General features: G+C 40.2%; 2 protein-coding genes, 1 long non-coding RNA gene and 1 pseudogene across 4 annotated transcripts in view; 3 read left to right on the top strand and 1 right to left on the bottom strand.

Annotated features, from left to right (window-relative positions):
- The window catches only part of LOC137994938 (phospholipase D2-like), a 24,699-nt gene extending 21,904 nt beyond the window's left edge, over positions 1-2,795 (top strand). The window contains exon 2 of the mRNA XM_068840523.1: positions 774-2,795. Within this exon, the coding sequence (XP_068696624.1) occupies positions 774-843 (70 nt within the window). The 3' untranslated portion in view covers positions 844-2,795. The remainder of the gene's footprint in view (positions 1-773) is intronic.
- Positions 2,796-11,983: 9,188 nt separating this feature from the next.
- LOC138011855 (peptidase M20 domain-containing protein 2 pseudogene) lies at positions 11,984-12,319 on the top strand (annotated as a pseudogene).
- A 4,174-nt stretch (positions 12,320-16,493) lies between these two features.
- On the top strand, positions 16,494-18,586 carry LOC137976567 (uncharacterized). 2 transcript variants are annotated; one of them, XR_011117782.1, is made up of 3 exons: positions 16,494-16,627; positions 17,189-17,361; positions 18,392-18,586. It is a non-coding gene; the product is annotated as an uncharacterized lncRNA (long non-coding RNA). The 2 variants fall into 2 exon arrangements; XR_011117781.1 differs by lacking the exon at positions 16,494-16,627 and having other exon boundaries at positions 16,657-17,361.
- Positions 18,587-20,995: 2,409 nt separating this feature from the next.
- The window catches only part of LOC137994890 (F-actin-uncapping protein LRRC16A-like), a 50,284-nt gene continuing 43,779 nt past the window's right edge, over positions 20,996-27,500 (bottom strand). Inside the window, exons 38-41 of the mRNA XM_068840474.1 lie at positions 27,302-27,408; positions 25,494-26,173; positions 23,875-24,776; positions 20,996-22,867 (exon numbers count right to left, since the gene is read on the bottom strand). Coding sequence (XP_068696575.1) covers positions 22,723-22,867; positions 23,875-24,776; positions 25,494-26,173; positions 27,302-27,408 — 1,834 coding nt within the window. The 3' untranslated portion in view covers positions 20,996-22,722. The remainder of the gene's footprint in view (positions 22,868-23,874; positions 24,777-25,493; positions 26,174-27,301; positions 27,409-27,500) is intronic.

The raw sequence follows: 27,500 nt of genomic DNA, 5'->3' as shown, positions 1-27,500 counted from the left end.
GCTACCGTGTTGGTGGCTTGTTTCGAGACGACGACATTTTTGCACGCCCCGAAAATGACCACGAACGAAAATGACGACGATATCACGTTTTTCCCTCCAAAATAACGCTGGTTTGTGCGCGCTCACTGCTGTTCTATGAGACAATCTCGTACTCGTAGTCGTTCTCGTCCTAGAATCTAAAGCTCTCTATTATGAAGCTGTTGTGATGAACGCTAGCAAACTAAGCTTACGACAGTCACGCTAGTGTTTTCTTGGTTGAGTAGTCTTTTGCGAATTTAGCCTCATTATGTGTCATGGTTTTCCTAAAGCTGGCACATATTTCCAACATCATCTCTTGTAAAGTGAGTAATGGAACAGGAGCCCGAATGGACGTAAACATTTGCAATCTATGGATTCTCAAGGCATTGATAGCTCTATGCTAAGCAAGAGGTAACTTGACACGCAGAACTGTACTCAATGAAATAAACTTTATTGAAGCTCTAAAGACAATCAAATTTACTGTCTAGAAATGAAAGTGCCTGTTCTGGTATTAAGTTGGTGCTGAGTGAATCATGATGAGAAATTTGGAAATGTTATCATCTGGCTGCAACCGTTTTATCAATACCCAGTTAACTTGAGTAGTCATAAAGTCAACTTTTTCTTTCTCGATTGTAGGTAAACCCCCTCCCCCCTCCCCCAGACATTATTGATGGCATTGTGGGAAACTGACTTGAAATAATTGTATTCATAATGTTTCTTTTCTTGATATTTTTAAATAATCCTGAATTCCTTAGATCAGCAGGTCACCTTACATCAGTTACTATGGTATTGACTGGAGTGGTCCTCTGCCGGAGGTACCTGTAGTTGAAGATTCTACAACAGCTCTAACCGTGCCAAGAATTGAGTGTCCTGTGAGGGATAAAGACTATCTTCAACTGACAATGGAGCAGAATCCGCTTGCCCAGAGTGATGTATTTGGCATTGAGATATACATTCGACTGGTTGAGTACATCATTTTTCTCAAAAGCAGGGATGCAATACAGGTCCTGGATTCTTATGTCATTAAACACTGGTTACATACACTTCACGCTATTCACTGAAATGTTTTAGATGACATGAATGCAATATCAATCGTGTAGAAAATGAATTGTTTAGTATCCCAAATAGTTAAGAAATAAAAAGTTTTATTTTTTTGGGGTATTGTAAATCGTATTACTTAAAGGAGGCTTATGAGTCTGGGTCCAATTTTTCAGGATTGTCCATCAAGATGCTCCAAAGATTATAGCTTGTTCTTAACTTGCAACCACCGCAATTAACATGGTTGCCGTTGTAATACCTATGACATCACGAATAGCCTCAAAGCATCAATTGTGTTGTAAGTCGTACACCATAGCGTTCATATGTGCATCATTCAAAACATACTTTTATTTGTCGTGTACTGCACACCAACAATTCAAGTGCCCCTAACCCTTCAATTAGTTTTTTTTGGTAGATTTTCATCTTTCAATAACTCATTTTCGGGAAAATCTGTTTAAAGACATTGAATTCTGATTTCTTTGCGAGCGCTAAAAATGAAGCCGGTCTTGACTATTCTTTCACTTATCGTTCGCATCAGTCCCCACTCGGCCAAATGGGTCCATGTATCGAGCGTGACGTAAGAAAAGGAAATTATGCAAGCTTGAGTTGTTGGAATGTCCTTTTCTTACGTCACAGCTGAAAAGGTGTCAAATATCGGACGCTTCTCATTGGCTCGTTCCTAATGAGCCTACGAGACAATAATTTGTCCCGCGGGGCTTATAGCAAGCAAAAAATTGAAAATTTTCACTAACTTCAAGCACTCGTAAAAACAAACAGGATTCAATATTTTTAGAAAACGTTTCCGAAAATGAGTTCTTGAAAGACATGAAAATCTAGTTGAAGGGTCATGGGCACTTTAAGCCCGAGAACCCTCCTAATAAGCCTCCTTATGTGAAAACCTCAACTACTTTTGCAACCAGCTACAGTGTGTCAGAGGGATAACAATACTACCGCGAATCATGACAATTGAGATCGCCTCACTGTTGGCTTGTTTGAGTCTCATTTAGTAAGCCATTGACAGATCTTGTTTTGATAATTCTTACTGTGTGTCAAAATAGAAATCACGAAAAGCTGAACAATAACCCAACTTCATTTAAGTTAAACAGAAACTGTTCTGAACATTAACTCTGTAAGGTCTGAAACCATGTTAGGTTCAAACATTCCTTATGCTTGTAATCCTTAATTACATGTTACTTGCTAACTATACATATAGCACCTTTAGAGTAACATAATGTTCAAGAAATGTAAAATCAACATTTGTAACGTAGTATCATTTTGAAAACGTAAGGCTACCATATGGGGCAAGCATAGCACCAAAATGCGTATTACATCAAACATTTACCAATGAAGTGCTTGGATGAGTTGCACCTTTAAGAAAGTTAGCCATGTCCATAAACTCGACAAACTTGGCCATAGAAGAATGAACTGTTGATAGCTTCAAATAACAAAACATGCTTGGGCAATGGGCAGCTGATGCTGGTCATCATCGGGCAAAAACGAAATTTACACCAAGTGTGGAAGACTCTCTCCAGGTGGAGGAACTTGAAACCCAGTGGTAAAGTGCAAGAGTGCTTTCAACCTACATCCCCCATGGATGGAGTCAGACTTGGGATTCTCACTTATGTAGGAGTTAAACCATTCATAGGCCTGTACTTGAACAAAATCATCTGGCACTCCTGGGCGACTTAAGCAGTTGTCAAATTCCACAGGGCCAAATTCTACATTCTCATCATTGCAAAGCAAACTAGAAAACACATGAGGATTTTGCTTGATGACTGTCAGTAGACCTAAAGATTCTAGACCTGTGCCAAACTCATCCAGCTCTTGCTTTCGGCTCCAAAGGACCTCTTGTTCCACCATATGAGCAATTAAGGTTGCTGTTTCAACAAAATTGTGTTAGTAATACTGTATTACACATAACTTTGCTTATAACTGAAAGTAGTGGGGCAAATGATGTGCTAACTAGTTCACTTGTAAATAAGCAATTAAACCTCTGTAATTTCAGTCAAAGAAAATAACATTATTTTAACAAACCTTTGTTTTTCAGAGTAACACACTTCGTCAGGCCAATGACATGCTGAGATTAAATTCCACACATGCTCATTACTATGGCAATTGGAAAGGTTATCAGCTGTGTCACATTCTTCAAGTTCTTTAATCAGGTTGACCATAGGTTCAGAACTTGCTGTTAATGGTATGTCCTCTTTGCTAATGTATAGGGCCAAATCTTCACATTTTCCAAGCATGTAGTGATAAACTGCTGGAGAAAGGCATGGAAAACCAGGGCCGCCCTGAACTGAGGAATGAGCTGTGATCACCCCTGCAATCTGGAATAATATCGACTTTGTTGAATCTTTAATGGGAAGAACCCTCTCTGGCTTTCCTTGAAACAGCCGTTTCTTAATTTGATCCAGGGCAAGCTGAAAATTTTCAGCTGAAAGAGCACCAGGATCAACTTCATCCTCGCCTAAGTCTTGCCTTGTCAGCGAGGGATTTCCTATAAAACGATAAGATGTAGCACCATATGTTGTCTCTTTCAACTGTTATGTTCAGTCATCTGCTGTGTTAACTTGTCCCCTGTATTTTCTCAATACCTTTTCCAGTGTTTTGTGAGAACGTTCATTGGACTGACTCACCAGCTCATCAACTGCATCATCTGTTGTTATACTTCTTCTTGCAACCTCTGTTATTGTCTCAACTGGGACACTTGGAAACATCTCCTGTAGGATTGCCAGCTTTACAAGAGAAGATGTCATCCTTGTTGGTGCAGGGACAGGTGGAGATGATACATCATCAGCTGCCTGTAAGCCAAATTCAGCATCTATTTCTTCAGTGTCACTTGTTAATTTGGCATGGGTTAGAGATGATGTCAACTGGAGAGCTGGTTCCTCGTCGTGCAAGAGTACATTCTGGAGACTGATTGTGAACCCTAAGTTCTGGTAATGACACTTCCTTTCCACAGTGGATGCAGTTTACTTTAGGGGTTTGTCTGTCATCTTGCATAAGTTGATCCATGGTCAAATCTGTTTGTAATGGTCTCACATATAATATGGATGAATTGATGGAGGCTCTTAGATCTTTAATGTTATAGCCTTGAGATCCCATGGGTATTGGGATTATTGGGCGATTACCAGCTCCTCCAGCGGAAGACCACACAACTTCAATGGCCCCTTGCTGGGATTGTAATTTAGGAAACTGTTCTTCTAACTTTTTAATGAAGTAAGCATGATCTCCATTCTTGTTAAATGTTATTCTTTTTTTTTCCAAGGCCACAACGCTTTAGTTGATCCAAGCGATCCCTGTTTGGGGCAACCTCCTCATTCACGAGAGCAAGGACACAGACATCATGGGTCCACGTGTTGGTGGGAACATAGAAGGGTCTTCTAGCAGCACCTCTTCTTGGGCGCGCCTGGGTGGAATATGGGCTTGGCCGTATGCCACCAAGGCTTGGGAAACATCTCCTGTTACAAAGATAAATTAACTGCTGGCACTTGCTCATATTGCAACCAATAAATCGTGCTGGATACATAACAAAACATAGGAAAGCATTGCGTACATGTGGTAGTGCAGTAACACAGCGCTGTTTAATTGTCAACTGAGCTGCGTTCTGTCTTCCAGGAGATTCAAGTTATCTTTGCGTAATATGTAGCTCTAATAGTACACAATATTGCTTTAGTACCGTATATCACTATAGTGCCATGGTAGATGTCTTAGGTAAATAGTACCCTGAGAAGAGATGTGGTTACTATTAAAATACTCAATCCCAGAAAGATTGAAGAAAAAAAACGGAATCGAGAAAAATTTGCTTCGCGGCTGACAAGTTGATCATTTTTAAGTTCCCTTACAACTTCTTTTTCACCACAAGTTTCAACGTGCACTCTGAGCGTCTCACAGCTTTCATAGGCAAAAGATTACTGAAGGTAAGCCCTGTCGGGCGGGGTTCGTATTTGGAAGGGTGACCTCAAAATATACGACTTGCTGTCAGAAACAGGACCGAAATTTCTATTTTAACGCTCAAAAATGCAAACTAAGCAAAGTACACATTTTGTTAGCCTACTTTACGCAAAACAAATATTGATGCAAAAGTAAATAAAAATTGATAGAATTTTTAATGAAGAGAAGAAGAAGTTTGCAGGAAGTGTCGATCGCGATAAAATATTTTGCCCTCAGCAAAACTTGCGAGACGAAAACAACTTAAATTTTGATAAATTTTTTGATTTTTGCTGCGTTCAATTTTTCTATTGTGCTTTTGGCTTCACAAGTAAATTGCAAAATCGAAAGTGATATCGAATTCCGCGGGCGCCGTGATCAAGTTACTTCGCATGTTTACTCGCGTAACAAAGGATAATCTGTCAAAGGATATTTTTTTGTAATAACTTCTTACTATTATTTTACACTTGAACAATGCATACAACGATCATTATGAATTACATGTGTCAAATTGATGGCGAGACACCGGGATTTTTTTTGGTTTTTTTCTTTCGAGTATTTTAGAGATTGACAAGAAATGTGAGAATTCGACACAAAGATCACAATAGCCCAACTCTTGAGGTTGACCATTGTTTCTGCAAAGTCAAAAATTCACTCTCCTTGACGAGGTTATTTATCACCAGGTAATTGCATCGTTTTGGAAATTGCAGCAGCTTTATTATTTATCAGTGTCACAAATTCATGCACATTTTGGAGCTCATTTTGTTGAAACTCTTGCTCGCTTCCAGTAGACCTGTTTATGTTTGTGAGTTATGCACGCGCTACGAGCCTATTTGTTACCACAGACTTACAATCACTCACTTAATTACTCATTCTTACAAACCCGGTGACTTATAAAGTCCACTACCACAAAAACTGTTTGATAAGGATCTCAAGTGACATCAGTACACTGGTACAATAATCTCTCAACTGTGAACCCCTAATACATTCATTAACATTCTAATGAATTTTAATTTCCACCATAAATGAAGGACAGATTCCCGTCATTCGAAAATAAAACAGTACAGTAGAATAAAGAAAAAACAAAAACAAATTGGCTCAACATAAGTTTCCCTAGCTTTTGAAGAAAAAATAAAAGTGGTCTAGTAAAACAAATGCTTTTGTGACATGAGATCCAGGGTACATCTTGTCCGTCGCGGAGTGAGTCCAGAGAATTTTATATCTCTTGCAAATGGGAACCAAATCCTAGTTTGAACTTGAACTAATATTGTTTTCTCTTTGCAAGACCTGAAATTTTACCGAATCACAACTAAATACCGGCCGACAAAGAACATCTGGGTCATTTGTATCGGCGCAAGAAAACGACAAGCTGCACGTTAATACACTGAAACATTTTGAATACCCTGGTTTCATTTGCGAATGGTAGCTTTCGGTGCAATGTAAATAAATAAATAATTGATACGAATATTGCAGTGACCCATTGAAGTTTTCCGACGCCTAGGTCATTGTGTTTCACTGAAGGAAAACAACACAAAGCCCGTCGCCTCGAAAGGAAATAAAACCTTGGTCGGTTTTTTCCCGATCCGATTATCGTAATAAATAATGAACCGTCCATAAATACTTCTTCATGAGCCACAGTTCCCTATACGATCGTTTTTTATCGAAGATGAATGATGGGGACATACTTAACATATTGACCTGCTAAACTGATATGATAAGCACTCACAAGATTCACCACTGAAAATTTTCCCGCCAATTATTTGTGAAGTGCCACTGAAAAAGGAGAATTCAAGTCTTTGGAATTTGGCTATTTTCGGGGACAGGAATGATGCCTAACAAATAGGGAATATGCAGATAAGACTCTTGATCTTCGAGCTTGAAGTAAATATGATGTAAAATAATTAAAATACTGTCCCAAAACTATCGGTATCAAAATATCAGCCGTGTGCACGTGAGCCTTTGATACTGTGCTTCGAGATCCTCACCTGAAATTCGCCACCACCATTTCAGAACGCACTCTTTCTTGGTCGAATTGATCTTCGGTCGTTCTCTCATCGCTCAGAAGCCGAATTGCCTCATTTAAAAGGAAAGACACTGTCTGCTGTGAATCAGAACTTGCACGATTTGAAGCCATGTTCAAAATGGTGCTATTTGAGCCGAGCGGCATGAGTATCTGCGGGCGCTGGTTTTGTCTTGCTTTCAGCAGGAATTACCGACCCCTCCCCCAATTCCGACAACATACCCATCCCTCTCCTCCCTCTCTTTGAGAGATGCCTATTCGCGTTATGCCTATTTGCGTTATGCCTTTTCGCGTTATGCCTATTTGCTTTATACCTATTTGCGTTATGCCTTTTTGAGCTATGCCTCTTTGCGTTATGGCTATTTGCGTTATGCCTTTTTGCGTTATGGCTGTTTGCGTTATGCCTCTTTCCGTGATGGCCATTTTCAGAATCGGCTTGTTGCCATTCAGCTTTGGATTGATGCATTTATGATTTGGACGATTTTATTTCGAATACTGAATTTTGTCATAGATATACCTCCATACTAAAACTTAAGTGTCAAGTGTTACTTTTGGAGAGCGTGTGTCTTCGTAAACAGGTTAATCTTCGGAAAGTTTCCGTTCATGTAGACACTTACAGTTTTTTGAACCGTCTCGCGAGACGAACGTCTCGTCTCTAGAGACGAGACTCTCGTCTCGCGAGATGGTGGTAACTTACTTTTGAGCGGTACTGTATACCTGTTTCAAGGGAAGACAACCTCCCAAGAAACCGCGAACAATTTTTGTGTGACGTCATTCCATAGGACGGCAAACGTTGGTTATACCCTCTGACACTACAGCATTCAGTTTGTATCTGAAATGTCATATATTTGAACGACGGAAATGAAACAATTTTGTATAAATGATCGTTGCAGTTGAGAAAACAAGTTAAGCAGCTGTAGAGAACCTTAAATTGAAAAATCCGGGTTTGCTTCTTGAACGTTTGCAAAGCAGTGAGGTAAAGATCAACTCTTGCTAAAATGGAAAAAAGTGTGAGGGGTGACTTGCCGTGCTCGTTTTAGAGATAAGGACTAACCCAATTGGTTCGCTACCCTCACCATAAAACAATAAAGAATGATGTTTTTTTTCCAGCCTATGAGAGAAGATCTTAGAAAGCGCTGCTACAGTACTGAATTCGAGACAATGCATTTTTAAGCTTATGAAGTTTAACTGGCTAAGGGCCGGTTTAATCGGCGGATTTTACATGCACCGAATATAATTGTAATTTTAGTCGACTTGAATTTAAAAAGTGTTCCAGTTGATTTAAACGTCGCATTTAATTACCGAGAGCGAGTTCTTGCTTTGAATTACGACGAAGAAAACCAATTTTTCCCCCCGTATTTTGTTGTAGCCAAGTGCTCCTTAACTGTAAGACAATGAAAATTGTTTATAATAGGTTATTATAATTATGCATTTGATTCGGCATGCAATTATAAAATGCGACATTTAAATCAATTGTCGACCTTCAGTAGAATACTTGACTGCAGTCCCATACAATAATTCAAATTTGCCGAATTTAATTGATTTTAACGTCGCATTTTTCATGCATTTAATTTAGCAATATGATCCGGTGCATGTGAAATGCGACGTTTAACCGGGCCTTAGCGAACAGGTTCATAGAATAGAACGATTTTCATATCACCAAAAAGAGGAAAGCGCGACAACTGAATACGACTGCAAACAAAAAACACATGGTCCCCAATACTATTGGTTTATAGAACCGAAATAAATGCGCGAGGGTTTTCATTGCCTTATCGACAAAGACAGCGCCGAGGGAGGGGTTACCCCATCTCACTTTTGAATTTTAAAAAAAATTGTAGAAAATACTATTAATTCGTAATCAGATAAAATTAATTTTAATCGCTATTGACAAAGCAGATCAGCGCGCCTTTTAACTTACAAACACAAAGAGCAACGTGAAAGTGGCGATATTCATTAAATACCTTTTCAGTTCTAAGCTTCTTCTATCACAGGCCTATGTCCGCTTTAAATTGTCTCTACTGGGTGAAAGGTTATTACCTGTAAAGCGTTCATAGTTGATGAGACTCCAGTGCAGTGTAGACAACCGTCAAATATATATCAGTTTCTATACGTTGTAAACAACGCTAAAAGTTTGTGATTAAACATCTCTTGTGTTTTTGTTTATTTATTTATATATTTTTAAATGCATTTCCCACTATTTCGGAGGAATTAAAAATATTCTCCTAAGTGGGCCTGTGCCAAAACCCCCCTCGATTAAGGCCCCCCTCTTCCCCCTCGCTGGAAATTTTGCTCCACGGGCCCTGAGCGAACATGCATACAGAATACCAGCTCGAACAATGTGCGAGCAGTTTCGTCACGCAAGTTAACAGATTTGAAATGCACTACAATTAAACGTCGATAATTCGGGCTCGCTAGGAGAATCCGGATAATCGAGAGTCAGAATAAAATGAGTATATTATGAAATTGCAAAGACACAAAAATAAATTAAAATTTGGGCTCATTGTCATACCTTAATGTCCACAACAGCCTCTTTGAATTCAATGCGCATTGCGTTTAAACCAAACCAGCCGAATCTAAACGCGACGAATGCTTTTTTAGAGGCCTTCCCGGGGGGTATACATGTTCCCTTGTTCCCTAGAAAAAAAATTAAATAATTTTAAGATGTTCCCCAAAATTGACTTTTGCCAAGTTCTCCCATGCCCAGAAAATCTGATCCATGTTCCCTTGATCCGTAAAAGTATTCTTAAATGTGACATACAATTCCTCCTTGGTCGAGAATGTTGCCACGCGTTCACCAGTTCATACGTGAAGAATAGTCCACTTGGGCCCGTTCCTCAAAAGTCTCGAAACCTTTTCGGGCCCGAAACCCATTCGTGAAACTCCGACCCGCTTATTCTAAAATTTTGGTCTTTTCACATGTTGTTAATTAAGGGAATAAAAAGTAAAAAACATTTTCGTTCCTTGAGATGCAAGATACTAAGGAAATTATGTCACCCGAAATGCGCACGAAAAGTTTCGGGACTTTCGAGATACGGCTGGGTCCCAGGCCCGAAGGGAATTAAGAACGATCCAATTTTCAAAACTTCAAATGCACGGGGGTAGCTCCGGTGGGGACTGGAGGCGGTATGGTGAAGTTTAGAATTGGTCGGCGCATTTTTCTCATTTAATATATGCATATTTGCAGCGTTTTTTGTTACCGTCGGTTGCCATCTTGGTTGCTTAAAGTGCGCGTCACTTGAAATATTTTTGTAACCATGATAAATCTCCACACCTGCAACAAACAGATTTTACCATTTTCACTGAGAAATTTCATTTTTCATGTGCTACAAAAGAAACGTAAAGTTAGCCAAACTAGCTGTCATTTTGACCCTCGCCCTGCTGAGCTGAAAGGGGAATGCCTTTATTCTTGATTTTACGTCACAAACAGCTTTGCATTCAAGTTTTCAAAACAAAAGTAAAAAACCATTCCTCTCAGAACTCGGTCATGGATCAACTGATGAAAGCGAGTTTGACTAACTTTATGTTACTTTTGTAACACAAAAAGTGAAATTTCGAGATAAAGATGGTAAAATATGTTTGATTTAGGTGAAGAGGATTATCTTGCTAACGAAAACCTATTTGAGTTTGGGTGCATTTTAAGCTCCCTGATATTTATTGATGGAGTGGCCATATTGCTATTAAAAAAAGTCAACAACTGTATCATTTTGCAACAATCAAATCTTGGGAAGTCTTGAGATAACAGATGGTTTCCTCTCACGTGACCAGCGGCCATACTGATTTGATGAAACGAAAAAAATATTGGCAAAAAAATGGAGCTCAATTCACAGACGATTGTTTGGCCGCCGTATCTATCTTTTGGTCCACCAATATGGCCACCATGACATCATGTGAAAACGATCTATAGGCACGTTTACGGTTAAAGGGACACCGTCAACCAAGAGGAATTGCGGGCATGTACCTCGAATAAAAAATAGCTCCGGACGAGGTGCATGCCTGCAATGCCTCTTGGTTGACGGTGTCCCTTTAAGTATTTTGTTGTAAAATTGCGATAAAATCTCTGAAAAGGGGACACTGCTCACAGAGCAGACCATGTGGGCTGCTTATTTACATGTTTTGCAATTTTATTATTACTGTCTTTGATCATACACATTGCTAACACCCAAAATCATACTCACCAAAAGAATTTTGCTGAAAATTGTCTCTTTTTTGCCTCCATAAAGGGTATAGACCCTGCACAGTCAGTCACAAATAGTGTAGCTAATAGGGAAAGCTTGCAGCAATTACAGGCTCTTCTTGTTCCATACGGAATAATCAAGGTCTTCTCAGTTAGAGTGAGCTGAGGTGGCATTTCACTTGCCTTGACCTTAATAATTCCAGATATTGCAAATACCTCATCCAAACATAGGTGAACATTATTTTCATTGATATAGAGCTGCTTTCACCACAAATCCATTGATGCTTTGCAGACATTTCAGTTTACGAGGTCTTTTATATTTCACTTTTCTATGTTGCACACACAGGGGGGCTTGTAAGTGCATGTTGTCATCAGATTTAACAATGATTATGGTTAATTTTTGCAACTTTGTTTTCATTAATATTCACAAGAGAAAATTCGTAATTTTCGGTGTTTGACAGTGGACCACTTGCTTCCGATTTCTTATTAATGTAACGAGTTGAATTGATTTTTTTTTTCCTGAGCCTTGAAAACAAAGTACCCCACGTGAATGGCTTTAACCATCTTGTTTCTCTCAAACCATGCATAATAAATTAAAGCGCCGATAAATTAACCAGGTATAATTACATACCCAAATCCAGCGGCTCTTTACAGTTGCTGCAAATTATAATTTTTTTTTTCAGGTAAACCATTTTATATCAGTCTCAAGTTGTGTTCAGCAATGACTTGTTACATTACGTACGGTATTTCCATTTTTAGGATGTCAGGTGTGCATAGAATGGGATCCCAAACGTTACTCGAGTATGGAGACGAACGCGACCCTTGCAGACCTCTACCAAGCCAATGCCGAATCCCTAGGAGTGAAGTATGATCCATTAGCAAAGGCAGAAGGAAGGGGGTCCGCAGACATAGGAAATGTCTCCCACGTTGTTCCTTCGACTCACGTGCTGTATGCCATTGATACTGAAGCTGGTAATCATTCACATGCATTTACGGCAGCAGCTGGAACAGAAGCTGCACATAAGAAAACTCTGATTGCAAGCAAAGCAATGGCTATGACTGCTATTGATGTGATCTGCAACCCAGAATTGATTAAAAAAGTCAAAGAAGACTTTAAAAAATCACACCCTTCTAGTTAATGATTTACAGTTTGTGATACCCAAAACGCTCGTGCCTTGACCAATTTCAAAAAAAAAAACTTTTAAGTGGTCGAAGATTACAGAAATAGTTTGAAAGACTGTAAGAATGCCTAGTCTCGCAAATTTAAGTTAAAAGGCAAATTTCGAATTTATCTTAGCAAATTTGGTAAAGGTAAAGAAACCCACCATGCGGAATGGAACGCGTTAGAAAAATTGGAGGAAGCAAGTCTTTTTTTAGAATAATCTGTACTTCTAAACACTTAATAAAACCGTAGGCGGATCTTTTTTATGTTATTGTTATTTCAAGGCTCGGCTAAACGGCTAGATAAATATTCTTCTCTTTTTCTCCATTTGTCAATTTTTATTGTATCGAAGATCGCTACTCGATTCGACGCATTCTTGGTTAGAAAATTCTTGGCAGACCGTGTATTGTATTTAATTCTGTTGAGTTTGTCAAGTTTTGTTTGTTGTTTCCTCTTCTTAGTTAATCTTTTCGGGACTAGGCAAGAGGACGACAAAACTTTTTAGAATTGCCAACGTAAGTTTTTTCTCAAGGACAATTAATCGAACACCGGTTTTGTTAAGAGGGGAAAAACCGGAATACACGGAGAAAATCTCTCGCAACGAACTCGAGAACCAAGAAAGTCAAGCCACATATGAGGCCGGGTGCAGAAATCGAACCTGCAAGGTCCCATGTCTCCTATGTTAACGTTCCATTCAAGGACCCGTTTCTTGAAAGTCCCGATAACGTTTCGGGTCACATTGGTGGGAGGCGAGTGCTCTGACTACTGCGCCATCCTGCAACGTTTTCTCCTATCATGAATTTAGTGTGAAACGAGCGGTTTATTTGTTGAAAGAGGTCAGTATTTTAGTATACTGGCAGTTATCACAACACCAGGGACCCCTACTTTTCTCGAACAGAGTGTGTTCTTCAACGTCGCACAGAATTATTTACTAACAAGTGTTGTCAGAAGGGGGCCTACTAACGATTTATAGTCCTCATCCGAGAAGACTTGAAAGTATTACCATTTGCAGACGGAAAAGGAGCACTTCCTTTTCGGTTATTTTCAGTATCTAGCTGTCTCTTTGTGAATTTCCTGGCAATAACTTTCTTCTGTTGATTGAATGTCAATAGGCTGTTCCTGAGGCTTCCATAAATGCGCATAAATGAGTCCAGGCCGGCTGGATGAGAGGGAAGCGGTTCCTTTGATGTGCCGCCAAAGTCTAATTGGGATTTTAAACTCCACAAAATGAAAAATTGTCAATTACATGTTTGCACTACTGTCGCTCTTATGGCACATTCTCCGTAACTTTTGGATTTGGCGGGGCTTTAGGTTCTCGTATTGTTATATAACAATCGAAGGTGGTCACTGCGTAGGCGATTTTTGTTTACTTTCTGTTATGGAATACATGATTGACACGGTGCCAATGACAATAAACATGATACGGTCGTCAGAAGTTGTTGACGTTTCTGTTGTTGTAGTACAGTCGTTGACCGGACTAAAGACGAGTTATCAAAGATGTTGGATTCTCTTCCCCGAGAAGTTCCTCGAACAATAATCATTGGCAACACAAGACATGTGTCAAGAGCGTTTAAAACTTCAAGCCAAAGTATTTACTGGCTATATAAAGGAAAATATTGAAGCGTTTTCTTCAGGCTATTCCACTTCGCAACAACCAGTTACGGCATTTTATCACTGATTTTTGTCATTAGTAAGTTCCCCGTTTTTTTCTCTGTTAACCGTTGTCCCGGACCGACCCATATTTGTGAGGTTTCAAAACAAAAAATCGGATACTCCGAAGGTAATGTCTAAGTAAAACACCTTTTATAAACTTTTAATCTGGAATATAAACATTTATTATATACTGATGAAATACTAGGATTTTCCTTTTTACGAAAAAAAAATCATATCTTCGCTGCGCGCAGTGAACATATCGTTTTTTATTATATGGACAGGAGTGTTATACCGTGAACTAAAACGCTCGTAGAATCAATACGACCACTTCATCCGGGAACCGAATGACGTAGTTGTCATATTGAGAAACGACGTCACCATTACCGCCTTTTTCTTTTCAATCTCTGCGAAGTATATTTATTGTCCATGTAATAAAAAGAAGATTACACGTTAGCTTGTGTATCAATAGCTCACTCGTGAGATATTGTACCTGGCCACTCAAACATAAAATTCATATCTTCTCTCAACCGTGTAATATCCTCTATATCTTTCACATTTGAGAATATAGGTATCGTCATGGTAACTAACACGATTAGCCAATAAAACGCGAGCTTCCCCTTCATTGTAAGATACTTTTGTGCTCATATAATTCTTCTCTACACATTAACATTTTTATGGCACAATTTGACATTATCATGATTTGTTTTTCATAACTTCCATATCTTGTTCATGTTACACAACTAGATAAATGCGCGTTTTAGAGGTTGGTGACCACTTTTTCGCTACTTTGAAAATAAATAAAACAAGTTGTTTTTAATCTGACCATTTTCATCAGTATCTATATAAGGAACAGAACATTACATAGCCGCTTGGGGATACGAATTTTATTTGCTCGAGTATGAAATTCGCATCCCCGCGAGGCCATGTGATATGCTCTATTTATTTTGAACGTAGAGATTTTCAGTTTCAACCTCAACCCCAGAGTAAACATGACATTCTTTAAACAAGAGCGGTTTTCTGTCCGTGTGGGAGAAAAATATGTGAACACTAACCGACTAACCGTCGATCTCTACTCGTTTATGTCCCTTGTGTCGGAGTCGACTCTTAAGCTTTCTGCAACTTGAAACTGCATTTTTACATTGCTTCTGATTTTCATTTCGTTTGTTTTGTGTTCCTCCGACCGACCGAACAAAACTAGGAAATGCTTTACTTATAAACCACAAACTTGATTTTAGAAAAAGGTCCTCAAATTCACCTGAGTGCAATGTTCACAGAAGATGAATCGGAGTTACAGTTAATGCGAGTGAACACAAAGTCACCTAAGCGGAAAAAGAGAGAGAATACCCCGGGTGCCAGAGTAATTTTTTTCTAAGATCGGAGAGAACGCTTAGTGATTCTTTTTTTTTTTTTTCGTCCTGGGCAATTCGAATCATTGAGCTTTCTTTTCTGTTCTCTTCTTCTTGAAAAAAAAAAATCCTCTGGCGCCCAGAGTAGAGAAAGAACGGCAGATGGATTTAAGACGCTTCCCTTTACGAGAAAAATTTAACCCAGTTAGATGAATGCTTTCTCCGTACCAGATTCAGTTTCAGATGTCATGTATAACAGATGTCGTAGTCGCTCCGACCATACCCGCATAAAGTGATCAGCAATTTTAGCTAATTTGTCATTCTTAGATCAATTAAGTTATTAACAGAAAAACTACATCCAGTGACCGTCGCAGGGCAAATTAACACGGGCACGGAGTGACTGCCAAAATATTTTTGGAATAGTCTTTATAGAGTCAAAAGTGACAGGTTTGCTAGAAAGATAAGATCGCGCTCATATCGTTTGAATCATTTCATTATCATCGGAGTTCAGGTGCCATACTGCAAAATAAGGTCATAATGTTACCGACTATTAATGTTAGTACACTTTTTTTAGTCACACCTATATTGGTTGCGGGTTCCCAAGCCATCTGTCGGAAACTAAGCAAATCAAGTAAAAGACAGTTTTACTTAAACGTAACCTGCAAAGCGGGCGTATTTGGGTAAAAAGCGATGAATAATACCTCGATTTACTAAGCTAAGAATGGTTTCAGGGGAGAGGACAATGGAGAAAAAAGAAAAGACAGTGTGACAAGTCCAAAATAGAATCATTTTAAGGCCCTTTGTTTAATATTTAGAAGCTCAATACGGCTGCCAGGTTAATACGGCTATTTTGGACATATTTATTCCTGTTAGCATCGTGAAAAGATCGCTTTCCATTGGAGTCAGCAATAATTGTCTCAATATAATAAGTGAACGCCACTTTGAGAGGTAAATATTCAAGGAAGGAACACAGTGTATGTTGTTTTGCCAAAATGATTAAGTGGTTGAGCATTAAATAATCAGTTATTGTCACAGATACCGAAATTTTTTTCAACATCTGAAAGCTCATGCATCCAACCCGCGTTATTTCTGTCGTATTACAAAAAGAGATAACATTTTGCTAAAAAGCACTGAAAACGACACAAGTTATAAATAAGTGCTCAAAAACGAGCACAGTGGACTATTTACCCAACCAATTTTATGGAAGAACATGCTCGTTGCCAAAAACCTATGTAGTACCCTAAATTGGAACGCCCGTGATCTAGAATCGATCGCCGCTTTGAAAGGTAACTGACAGATCTCTTCCCATTTTAAAGCGTCCTCATATAAATTCGCATATTTTATCCGTGCTGTTGGCGTAACTTCAAACTTTGCCCGCACTTCTCTGTAAATGTTCCACGATGCCACAAAAAACTCTTTGGCCCTTTAGTTCTAAACTACGACTCATAGAAGATAGACTTGCCTTCAATACAAATGAACTTATTATTCCGCCAAATTAATGTAGAATTTCACTGGTTGCTTGCTCGGTTAGCTTACCAACCATTAAACACTCTGCAACACTACGGAAACACTCATCATAACATTTAGGAAGACCAACGGGCAGCTTTTTTTAGATCAAACTCACAACCTAAAAGGAATTCCCGTCCGACACTCTGAAGTTCTTAATTCCTCTTATACTCAGTCCTTCGTACTAATCGTTGTAATATTCCATCTACGCTATCAACAAACAAAGAAGCCGATGAAATTAAACAACCTAATGATTGCTGAAGAAAATAATTGCTGCTATTACTACCGCATCTGACGACTTTAAGGCGACCGAGTTCAAATTTACCATTACACATTCAAAGATCACAGGTGTTTTCCAGCTGCCTACCAGCGAAAATCAGCTATATAAGAATTTCTGCAGCTATCAAGTCCACGGACGGACAAGTAACCATGAAGTTCAAAGCACTTTTCCTTCTACTGTCGCTGACTGTTTTCCGCGTAGATCCTGCTCCACGTTACAAGGAAAAAAGAGGAGGTAAGGGTCCGAGCCAGCATGACAGTATTTCCGAGTTCTCTAGCAGAGGCCCGGTCATTTCTTCTCAAAGAGCTCGCAACAAAATGAGTCGAATTTTAGCTTTGGATGTCCGCGTAAAATGCGTAAAAGAACCCGTTGCTTTCACAGTTTTGGTGTGAACTAAGTGGTGGAGGGGTTCCCTTATATTAACTATGGTATGGATAAGTGAAAACGACACGAAATCGCTTCAGAGAATGAAAAATAGTTTGCTCTCTTCTTCCGTTTTCGTTAGATAAAAGGAAGGATCATGAAAACAAATCGGTGTGGATGGGGCATGCAGGAAAATCACCGCAATTTCGCATGGCATGAGATCCATGGATGGACGGGATTGTTTCCAATTGGCTATATATAGAAAACACGTTTCACCGGTCATTTAGGCAGGTTAAGCCGTGGACTAAAGAAAACCACGTTACAAGTGACTTTCGTTGTTGCTAATCCCTGCATATTAAGGCTGCTGACTATCAAGAGCAGCATCGACGAGGTAAGGTCCAAACAGAAAAGAAATGATCTCCCTGAGGCAACTCGCTTGGGGTCTAACTTTAATAAATAACTGGTACGTTTAGTTTTAGCGTATCTCCTGATAACATCATTTTATGCCGGAAGGCTCTGATGAGACCAAGGGCAAAGAGCAAGCCTGCGAGGGACTGGGGTTGGGTCACTATTCTTTCTCTCCCGCCACAGAGAAAGAGCGAGCCTGCTCGCACGCTAGTCCACTGCATGTAGCTCGCAACGGCGTCCAATCGAAGTGGATTACATCGTCGTTTAAAAGCCAGAGACAAAATTCGAATTCATCTTTAGTGAGAATCTTTTCAGTATACAGATATTGGCATTTTCTTTGGACTTGTAAGCTTGATAACCAAACAAAATAACAAGTTTCAATAGCCAATAAGCAATCAGTTGGCACATTTTACTTAAAAAAAAAAAACAACTAAGTGATGTAAAGATAAACATTGCTGTGGGCTTAAAGATGCCTTGTTTCTTTCCACAACAGATGCATCGGAATTTGAGAGACAAAGCTCCGACTGCGTCGATTTCAAGCCTCTTGAGTGTAAGCTCTTGCCTAACCACGCATGCGCAACGTCCTACGCTGTCCAGATGGATTGTCCGAGAACCTGCCATATGTGTGACACTTTTGTCTGAGTATAATACACCTAATTAGTAATTAAAATGTTCGATTTTGTTCAGAGTAGTGAATTTTGTTCAATGACCAATGGAGAAATTTCAGTTAAATGCTCAGTAACCTCGCCAATGAATGGAAGCGAGGCTAGGCCTTGTTATGAAAGACTGCCTTCGCATGCAACTCAAGCTATTTTGTGCTAAAAAGCTTGCTTTTACAAAACTTCTTTTAGTTTAAGACTGTGTTCACACAACGCCAAATTATATATAAATTGACCACGTTTGGAACTGAAATGTTTGAGAAATAAAAATGTTCATGCCTGATTACTGAGCAGACGAAACTGGATCGAAACAGGCTTACAATAATCAACATCGAAACCATCTGGATCGTGATTTTGGTGAGAAATCTTCAAGATGCGGCCAGAGGCGTTTTTTTCGGTGGCTGAGAAAACGCAAAACTAGGGCTTTGTAGAGGCGCAAATACTCATTGGCCTTTGGGCAGAAGAAGATATCCAAAGCCAGCTCGCATCCATTGCAAGAAAAAGAAATTTGGGAAGCAGGGCTGACGCAGTGGTGAGAGCACTGTCTCGACTTCCACCAATGTGGCCAGGGATCGAGTCCCGGATTCTACGCCATGTGTGGGTTGAGTTTGATGGTTCTCTACTCTGCTCCGAGAGGATTTTCCCCGGGTACTCTGGTTTTCCCCTCTCCTCAAAAACCAAAATTTGCAAGCGTAGCTCATTTGGCTAGTGCGCGGCTTTCGGAGCAAGGGGTCCCCAGTTTGATCCTTGGTGACTTCAACGTCTGTTTCGACTTTCCTCTGATCCGTGTAGCTATAGCTTTAAATATCCGTGAAACGGAGCACTGACAGAGGGAGGGGGGGGGGGGGGGGGAAAAGGCGCACCGTCGGCTTCCATTGATGCCAGTTTCGTAACTGAACGAACTACCAACGTTAAATAAATTGACTTGACTTGACTTGACTTGACTCATTTGTGAGGCGTGGCCACAAAACTTTAAGAAACCGAGCGGATACTGGCGAAGCGGGGGGCAACGCAAGACCATACGAATTGCCGGCTCACTTCTAGTGTAAACAACTTCGTTGCAAACAAGTTAGCCTGCGTAACGCAGGCTATGAACGCAGTCTTAGGCGTTGAGCGCACAGTTCTGTAAACTGGCCTATTAAATTCAGACCAACTACTTTGCAAGAGTATTTTCTTTAACAATTTGGAAATTCCTTTACATTTCTTTGAGTATTTTAATGATTCAAATAATCGAAAATCTAAACACGACTTTCATTCAGGTACGCTATCACATTTGCATTGATGAATGTTTTTCTCTGAAAGACATTGCTCCAGAACACACGTCCACTTACGGTTGCAGTCCGACCTTCTGTAAACGCTCCAGCACACCGCACCAAACTAGATCGGTTTTAGTTCTTGTCTTGACCGAGGGCACAACTGTTACTGTTACGGCAAAAAACGTGCGCCAACAATCTTAAGTGCATTTAGACCGCTTTTCCAAATTCAAGAATTCTTTTCATACCCTCGCGTGGTAAAGCGGTTTTCAGTGGAGTACAGAGAAACAAATGACAAAGTAAATTTTGGACAGCTCAACAGACACGGTAATCTCAACGCAGCACATATATATGCAACACACTTAATTGTTAGACGGTAACGTGAAGTGCTAGTTTTCTACCCAAATGAACCATGTGAGCGTTAGCCTTACTAATGGAAATGGGCTCACACAAGAGTTTTTCTGTCCTTGTGTGGGCCCATTTCCATTAGTAGGGCTAACGCTCACATGTTTCATATGGGTCGAAAACTAGCACTTCACGTTACCCCCTAACAGTTAAGTCTGTTGAAATATAAGTGCTACACGGTTAACGTTTGCAAAAACGTAAATCATCCTTGAACTTGTACATATTCATAGCCGTGACATTGACATCTTAAATTCCCACATCCTACTCCCGTCTGACCTTGAAGCTCAGTCGGTGGAGCAGTGGTGATCTAACCCGAAGGTCGTGGGTTCAATTCCCACCCTGGTCAGAGTTTTTCTCTGTCCTTGTGTGGTCCCATTCCCATTAGTAGGGCTAACGCTCACATGGTTCATATGGGGTAGAAACCTAGCACTCACAGTGCTAGAAAACTAGCACTTCACGTTACCCTCTTAACAGTTAAGTCTATTGGAACATATATATGCAGTAGCGCATGGCGCCGGAAAACGCACGCGACCCTTGCTCAGAAAGTTTACCTCAATCACGAGTGCGAAAATGAAGAACAATAAACCCCGAAATTACTTTTCAACAGATCGGCTTGTTTCAGTGATGGACAAAGGTGTCTGATGATACAAGCCAACAATGCAGGAATGACAAAGACCATCTTCAACACGACGTAGCCTTCCAATGAAAACCAACGTTTTCACAAGTGCATTCGAAAGTGACAACAAGTAAAATATTTCAAAATGCCACAGACTGAAAGAGTAGATTTGATCGCAAGTTTATAACAAGTACGGGTATAACAAGTACGAAGCAAGTCTACAGTCATTTCAATAATGGAAATTGCCTTAAAACAGAATAGTTTTGTAATTTATAGTATGTTAAGCTCTATCTATCAGATACACATGGCAGCTATGTATAAAAGCATGTAATATACAATTATTTACCAATGCAATAACTAATTTAAAAAATTAAAACAGACTCCTTTTTTTAGGGTGAGGTGTACTTCTTAAAGTGCAATTCCATTAAAACCATGCGTGAGTTGCTTTCACGATAGAGCTGTTCCTTATCGAGTGTCGAGAAACCATCACCAAGGTTAACAATGCCGACCTGTCTCAACAGAGGCAAAAGGTTTTCTAAACCAATCAGAACTTGATGCAGTTTTACGCAAGTAGCCCGAAGAACGGGAAATATGCGCGAGATTTTATCCAGTCATCAAGTTTTCTTGGCAATGGAAGCAAAACGCAACAATCGCGCAATTAATTGACACGCCATTAAAAATCACTGCAATTACCTATACTAAGTTTCGAGATTAAAGTGGCGTCTTGGTATACAGAACAACTTCAATTAAAGGCAAGTTTGGCGCGAACTTATTTCGTAGTATCAAAATTGTCGTTTTTTTTTTCTCATTTAAAAATATCTTTATAAAAACGACTTCCACTAGAAGCATGAAAAGAACATTAATTTAACACCGTGTCGGCGGCATAATTGACTAATTACAGGGAAAATGGTGGCAGGTACTCTACAAATGGCATGAAAACAACAAGTCCGACGATAATCAGAAACAACTGAGATAGAAATGACCAAAAAGCTGAGTTCATAAATGGAAGGAAAAATATTTTGGACCTCAAACTGTTAACTATTTCAACTACTTCACAAAAAACATGGACCAAATTTATGGCTAGAAATCTTAAATGTCAAACAGATGCTTCATTTTTCTCTCTTCTATCATAAATGGAAGGAGAGATATTTTGAGGCACACAAAACAACTCAAACTGTTAACCATTTCAACTACTTTACAAAAAAACAAATAGTGACCAAGTTTATGGCTGGAAAACGTAAATATCTCATCGATGCTTCGTTTTTCTCAAAGGGAAACCCAAGAATTTTATCCAATTACATCAGCCTTCTTTAATGCTTTAATCAGAACACTTGAAGAGAACGTTGCCATCCCCCCTTAAAAATCCTATGTTACTACTGGTACACTTGAAGGGGAAGTGTCACGCTAGTCAAACTTCAAAACACTAAAAGTTATCTTTGCATAAATGAAGATCAAAAAATAATGCTGTAGTTTTGTTACTAATAACCATTGGAGTGCACTGAAGCTATTCCTTGTTGTCTCACAGCAGCCAAGGATGGAGAAGATGGAAATGAATTGAAACTTGTTTTTCAAGTTTGGAGACGATGTCTTCAGAATGTCGCCAAAAATTAAATACGAATAGCTCTTTGTACCATAAATACATTTCATATCTCCTCAGTGGGTTGTCAGGAATATTGTACGTGTGAGATACAGTGCCAATTTTGATTTTTACTTTGTTTCCACCTAAAAACATCAAATTTAGCGTGACAGTGCCCCTTTAAATCTATAACCTGAAAACCTGAAAGCCTGAAAGCCTTGCCACACTCGAAGCCTAATTTAGTCACACGAGCTTCTCATCTCCTTCGTTCTGTTGTTCAGCTACAGGTTCACAAGTCGCAGAAGCTAACCATGTCTATAAGGCGATATCACCATCAGCAGATAGGATTTCTTCCAACGTAAGACTGCGACGATGACTATTCGTTTTTGGGTCTTCGGCTTCGTTTTCGTTCTCATTTTTTTCTTCTTCCTTGCTTTTCTCTTTGGGACTTGAAGGAGGTCTAAACAAGGACAGAATTATGGTCAAAGTTTTATGATAAAGAACTGGGGAAGTGGCTGGCAACCAATTATCCTTCGACTATCGGAAATTGCATTTATAGTGCTCTGATTGGCTCACTTAGTTAATCTCCGTTATCGGCTCATATACTGGATGATCGCATCAAGTGCTGCCAACCAGAAAAATTTGTCTCGAAGACGCGAAAGTTAAAAGTCTCTGAACGTTCAGAATTCATTAATATTCAATAAACCAATTACCGCAACAGCGCCAGTCTCTTGGATATGAGATTGGTTATAATAGACACCTCTGCGCTCCGCGCCTCGTCGACGGTTATTTATACCATCTTTCTATCCAACGCACGTTCATGAAATCATGGGTCACAGGGATTTTACAGTTTCAGTGGCTGCTACTTCGGGTACCGATCTAAAAGTATCCCTAAGCTCAAATAATTTCCTTTGCTGAGAAAAATCTCTTCAACCGTGACAAACATAATATGCTGTTTTTTACTTCAAAATATCACTTTTAATGCGCCGTAAAGCTTAACAAAACGAGAAGTCTTTTTTCCCACGGTCGAGCTAGTGAGAGAGATGGGTATCTCCCTGAGATAACGTCACAAACTGCTTCACAATGCTAAACTTCTCTTTTCAACACTGGAATGTAAATCATTATTCGACGTCACTTGGTGTGGACTCATGCCTCTCTTAGCTTGCCGTAGTACCGCAATGACGCAGTTGCGCGGCTTATCAGAAGCGACATTGTAAGAGCCCACGCATATCATTCTTACTTTTGGGAAATAAGAATAGTTTTGAGTTTAGAGGCAATTTGGTAAAGTAACCATTGATAGGCTTGAGAGTCAGTAAATATCCTTTTGGCTTTGGTATCGTGAGCTGATGATTGTTCCTTTGGTTTCAAGCCATCACTGAATGCCTTGATCTTAATGGCGCTTAATCAACCATTCGATGACGAGAATTTAAAACAACAAAAGAAGTTTTAAAAAATTCGTTTACTCACGTTTTGACGTTCTGCTCCTCAGAATCTTCCTGGATGGTCTGCTCCCCTCGACTATCACTTCGCTCCTTCTTTTCCCTAAACGGATCTTCGACACCAACCTTTGGCAGTTCCCAGCTAAGTTTTCTTGACAGCATACTGGAAGGAACCTGTCCTGGAGACCATGGCTTCGGCAGCGTGGCTGACCGTACAGTCGATGCGGATTTCTCGGTTGATGTGCTTCTTTGTACCTTGAGCGAGTTGGCTCGACCGCCAGGTCTGACAGCATTGCTACCTAGCTTTTGTGTTACCCACAAATCGTCCAACGACTCCACTTGCTTCGTCTTGTCGGCCGGTTCCACGATCTTCTGCTTGTCATTCTTTTCTACCGTTTTATTTGGAACTTCTCTTTCCTCCGTCGTTGTACCTTTTAGACTTTCCTGCTCAAACGTCTTTCCCTCGTGAGTCAACTTTTCCTTTTCTTCAACTGCAGCTGTGGACTTTGATTCTTCTTTATCATCCGTTGCTTTTTCGCTTGTACCCTCTGTTTCTTTTGCGTTCTCTTCCTTGGCTTGCTCTTCCTCCCTTTTCACTTCCGGAGTTGGTTCTTTCTTATCCGGTTGCTTTTCTGGAACTTCAGTTTCCGGTTGCTTTCCACCCGGTTGATCCGCCACGCCCGCTTTTGTTTGTTCCTCTTTCTGTTTAATCTCCTTTTCTTCTTTATCTTTCTCTCTCTCCTGTTTTGGGGATTCTTTTCTCGCCGGTCTCGGTGCGGGCTTCGGTGGGGTACCGGACGGTAACCTTGGTCTCTTGAGTGATGATGGTTTGACAAGCTTCTCCTTGGTCACTTCCGATCCATTATTCTTCATCCCGGCGTTGGTTTCGTCTGCTGGCTTGGTGTCGACTGGCTTTCCAGGAACATTTTTCTGAAATTCAGACACCAGCACGAGGTGACTTAGATTTTGAAGAATGCATTCCTACAGCCCTAAATTTAAATGAAGGAAATAATTCTGACACCAAATTCACGAAAATACTTTTTACAGTATTTCAGATCATTTATCCTGTATGACCTTTAGAACATGTGGAAATATAATCTCATAGGACGGTTAAATCAGTGAGCATGGATTGTTTCTTCGCAGGTATACAGTACGTCCCCTTCATGTTGAACAGATATGTTAGAACAGAAATTGCAACTTTGGTAACGGCTATGATGTGTGAAATCATCATACATCACAATCACTATAGGGCCTAAAGTTTTCAAAATGGTGTCGTAAAACTTGGGACTTATTTCCAGATAGAGAGAGAGGCGAGTGATATCTGCTAACGGAAAGCCGCAATAACGACCTGCTGACATTATCAAATTAAGTAAAGCTATGATCTTCGCAGTTATGAACACAATTTTTGCAATTGCGTAAAGAAGCTTGAAAAACCCGTGACCTCGCGATACAGGTAACGCAAATTGCTTGCAGTTTTTGAAGAAAGTTGAGCAATTGTAAAGAAACATGAAAAAAGATCCAGGATTAAAGGGGATTCGAACCTACGACCGTGCGATTGCAGTTCTACAATATTTCTCCCTTCTGTTGCCTTGACGTTGAGAATTGTCCTTAACGTAATATGCATTTCCTTAAGCAAGCATCACTCACCCTTCCAAAGCTTCCCGCCTTTTCCTGCCTCAGCTTCATCTCAGCCAAGAGTCCTCCACCCGCCGCACCGCCTATCCCAATTCCAAATTTCGGCGGTTTTCTAGCGGTCGCCGGATGTGGCGAAGGTTCTTCAGGGCTAGGCTTTGTAGTCTTGTCACCTGTAGCTGCCCTGTCACGAGGTAGAGGGGCCCCAACGAGTAGGCCACTATCCGTAGAGGGCTTTTCACGAGGAAACGCAAACGGCTTTACACCCATGATGAGCGGTCGTTCCACTTCCGTTTTTTTGTCGGAGGGCTTTCTGTCCCTCGATATCGCGGGTTGTTTCTCAGTTGGTGTCACGTCTAGTTTTTTATCAGTTGACGTATCTTCGGGTTTGTTCTCAGAGGAAACCTTATCATTGGACTCCTCCGCTGTCTTTTCTGCAGGAGCCTTCTCCGTGGACACTTCAGGTTTCTTTGCCGACGGAACCCTCTCTTTCAACGGGCTCTCGTTCTTTTCCGAGGGGGTCGTCTCTTTCGAAACTTCCGGTGACTGGTCGGAGGGAACGCTTTCCGTAGGCGCATCTAGTTTCTTTACAGAATGCGCCCGGACTGGTTTGGCCTTTTTAACCTCCGATATTTTTTCAGTTGAAGCTCTGGACCGACCTAACTTTGGTGACACCGATTTCGTCTTCTTTTCGCCTATTGAAAAAGAAACTATGATTTTGAGACATTAAGGTCAAATTGAACAGACCAAGATCAAGTCAGCCCCTTTGTCAAAGCGAGTTTGCCTGACAATTTTTGCCATCAGTCTTGCTTTCCAAAACTTCGGCTCTGGACAAACAATTTGAAAAAGAAGCTAAAAAACTTACTCCCCAACCACCAACTGGGTACGCAATGTAAAGGTTTGTGTCTTGTAATGGTATGGTTTCCAGCGGAACAGGTAAGTCCCTCTTTCTTTCAGTATAACGAGCGCTCCAAACAAAAATGTAGGCGTGAGCAATGTGACCATGTGCAGGCAAAATTTCGAGTACCCATTTTTGTTTTTCACTCCTTCTGGACGGAATAAGTGATAGAGGAAATTAACTATGAACAGAAACCCATAAGGGTTGAAACGTGTAACGGCCGCTTTGTTTGCTGGGAAACAAGCTTCTGATTATTCAATTTGTTAAGTACCATATTTGGAACAACAAGAGAGAAACATTCAACCAATCAGTTCGCAAGAACACCGTGACGAAATACCACCAATGTTCTCGCGCGAAATTAAACGGAGCGTGGGGTTTCCAAATATGGTACTTAGCACTGAATATTCGGAGCTGTAAACGCGCGTTACACGTTTCAACCTTTATGGGTTTCTGCTATGAAAGGGTAACAAGAGTGAATTAGATAAGAGTGTTGATCTATCATTTTGAGGTCTTTCCCCAGTACAGTCACAAATGGATTTATTTTTAGATACACTTTGCGCGCGAAACAAACAAAGGCCGCCAATTTTAACCAATCAGAAGAAGCCATGTCAAGCGTGACTGCTTGTGTCATGTTTTTTTAGGGACATGACGACTGATTTGTGACTGTGCTGGGGGAGCTCACGCATGCCATAACATCACTCTAATCCAATACACTCTTGAGGGTAATTAAGAGTGCTAAAAGTCCCAGGAACTCAATTTTTACTCAGATGAATTTCCAGAGACTTTTAGCACTGCAAATTAGCCCTCCCTGGTAAATTGTTCCATTTTCCAGTGATCCTAGTTATATGAAAGAGGGACTCCAGCATGGGAATTGAAGTCGCATATGGCTGTCAAAAACAATATTGAGAATATGCATCTTATTTACCGTTATTTGTGTACCAGGCTGTAGAGCCTTCTGTTGATTCTGGCCCAGTTAGAGCGCGATCCCTGCTTTTCTTTTTAAAAAACCCGGGAAGACCAATGTTGATTCCCCTATGGAAGACAAGAGAACTTGTTTAGAGGATTCCCGGTGAAAAGACAAACTGCAATGTTCTATAGATTAACAATAGCGCTGAACTAAGGAA

The sequence above is a fragment of the Montipora foliosa genome, chromosome 1 (assembly GCF_036669935.1).
Source record: "Montipora foliosa isolate CH-2021 chromosome 1, ASM3666993v2, whole genome shotgun sequence".
Classification (NCBI taxonomy): Eukaryota; Metazoa; Cnidaria; class Anthozoa; order Scleractinia; family Acroporidae; genus Montipora; species Montipora foliosa.
This window is presented reverse-complemented; position numbering and strand designations above follow the sequence as displayed.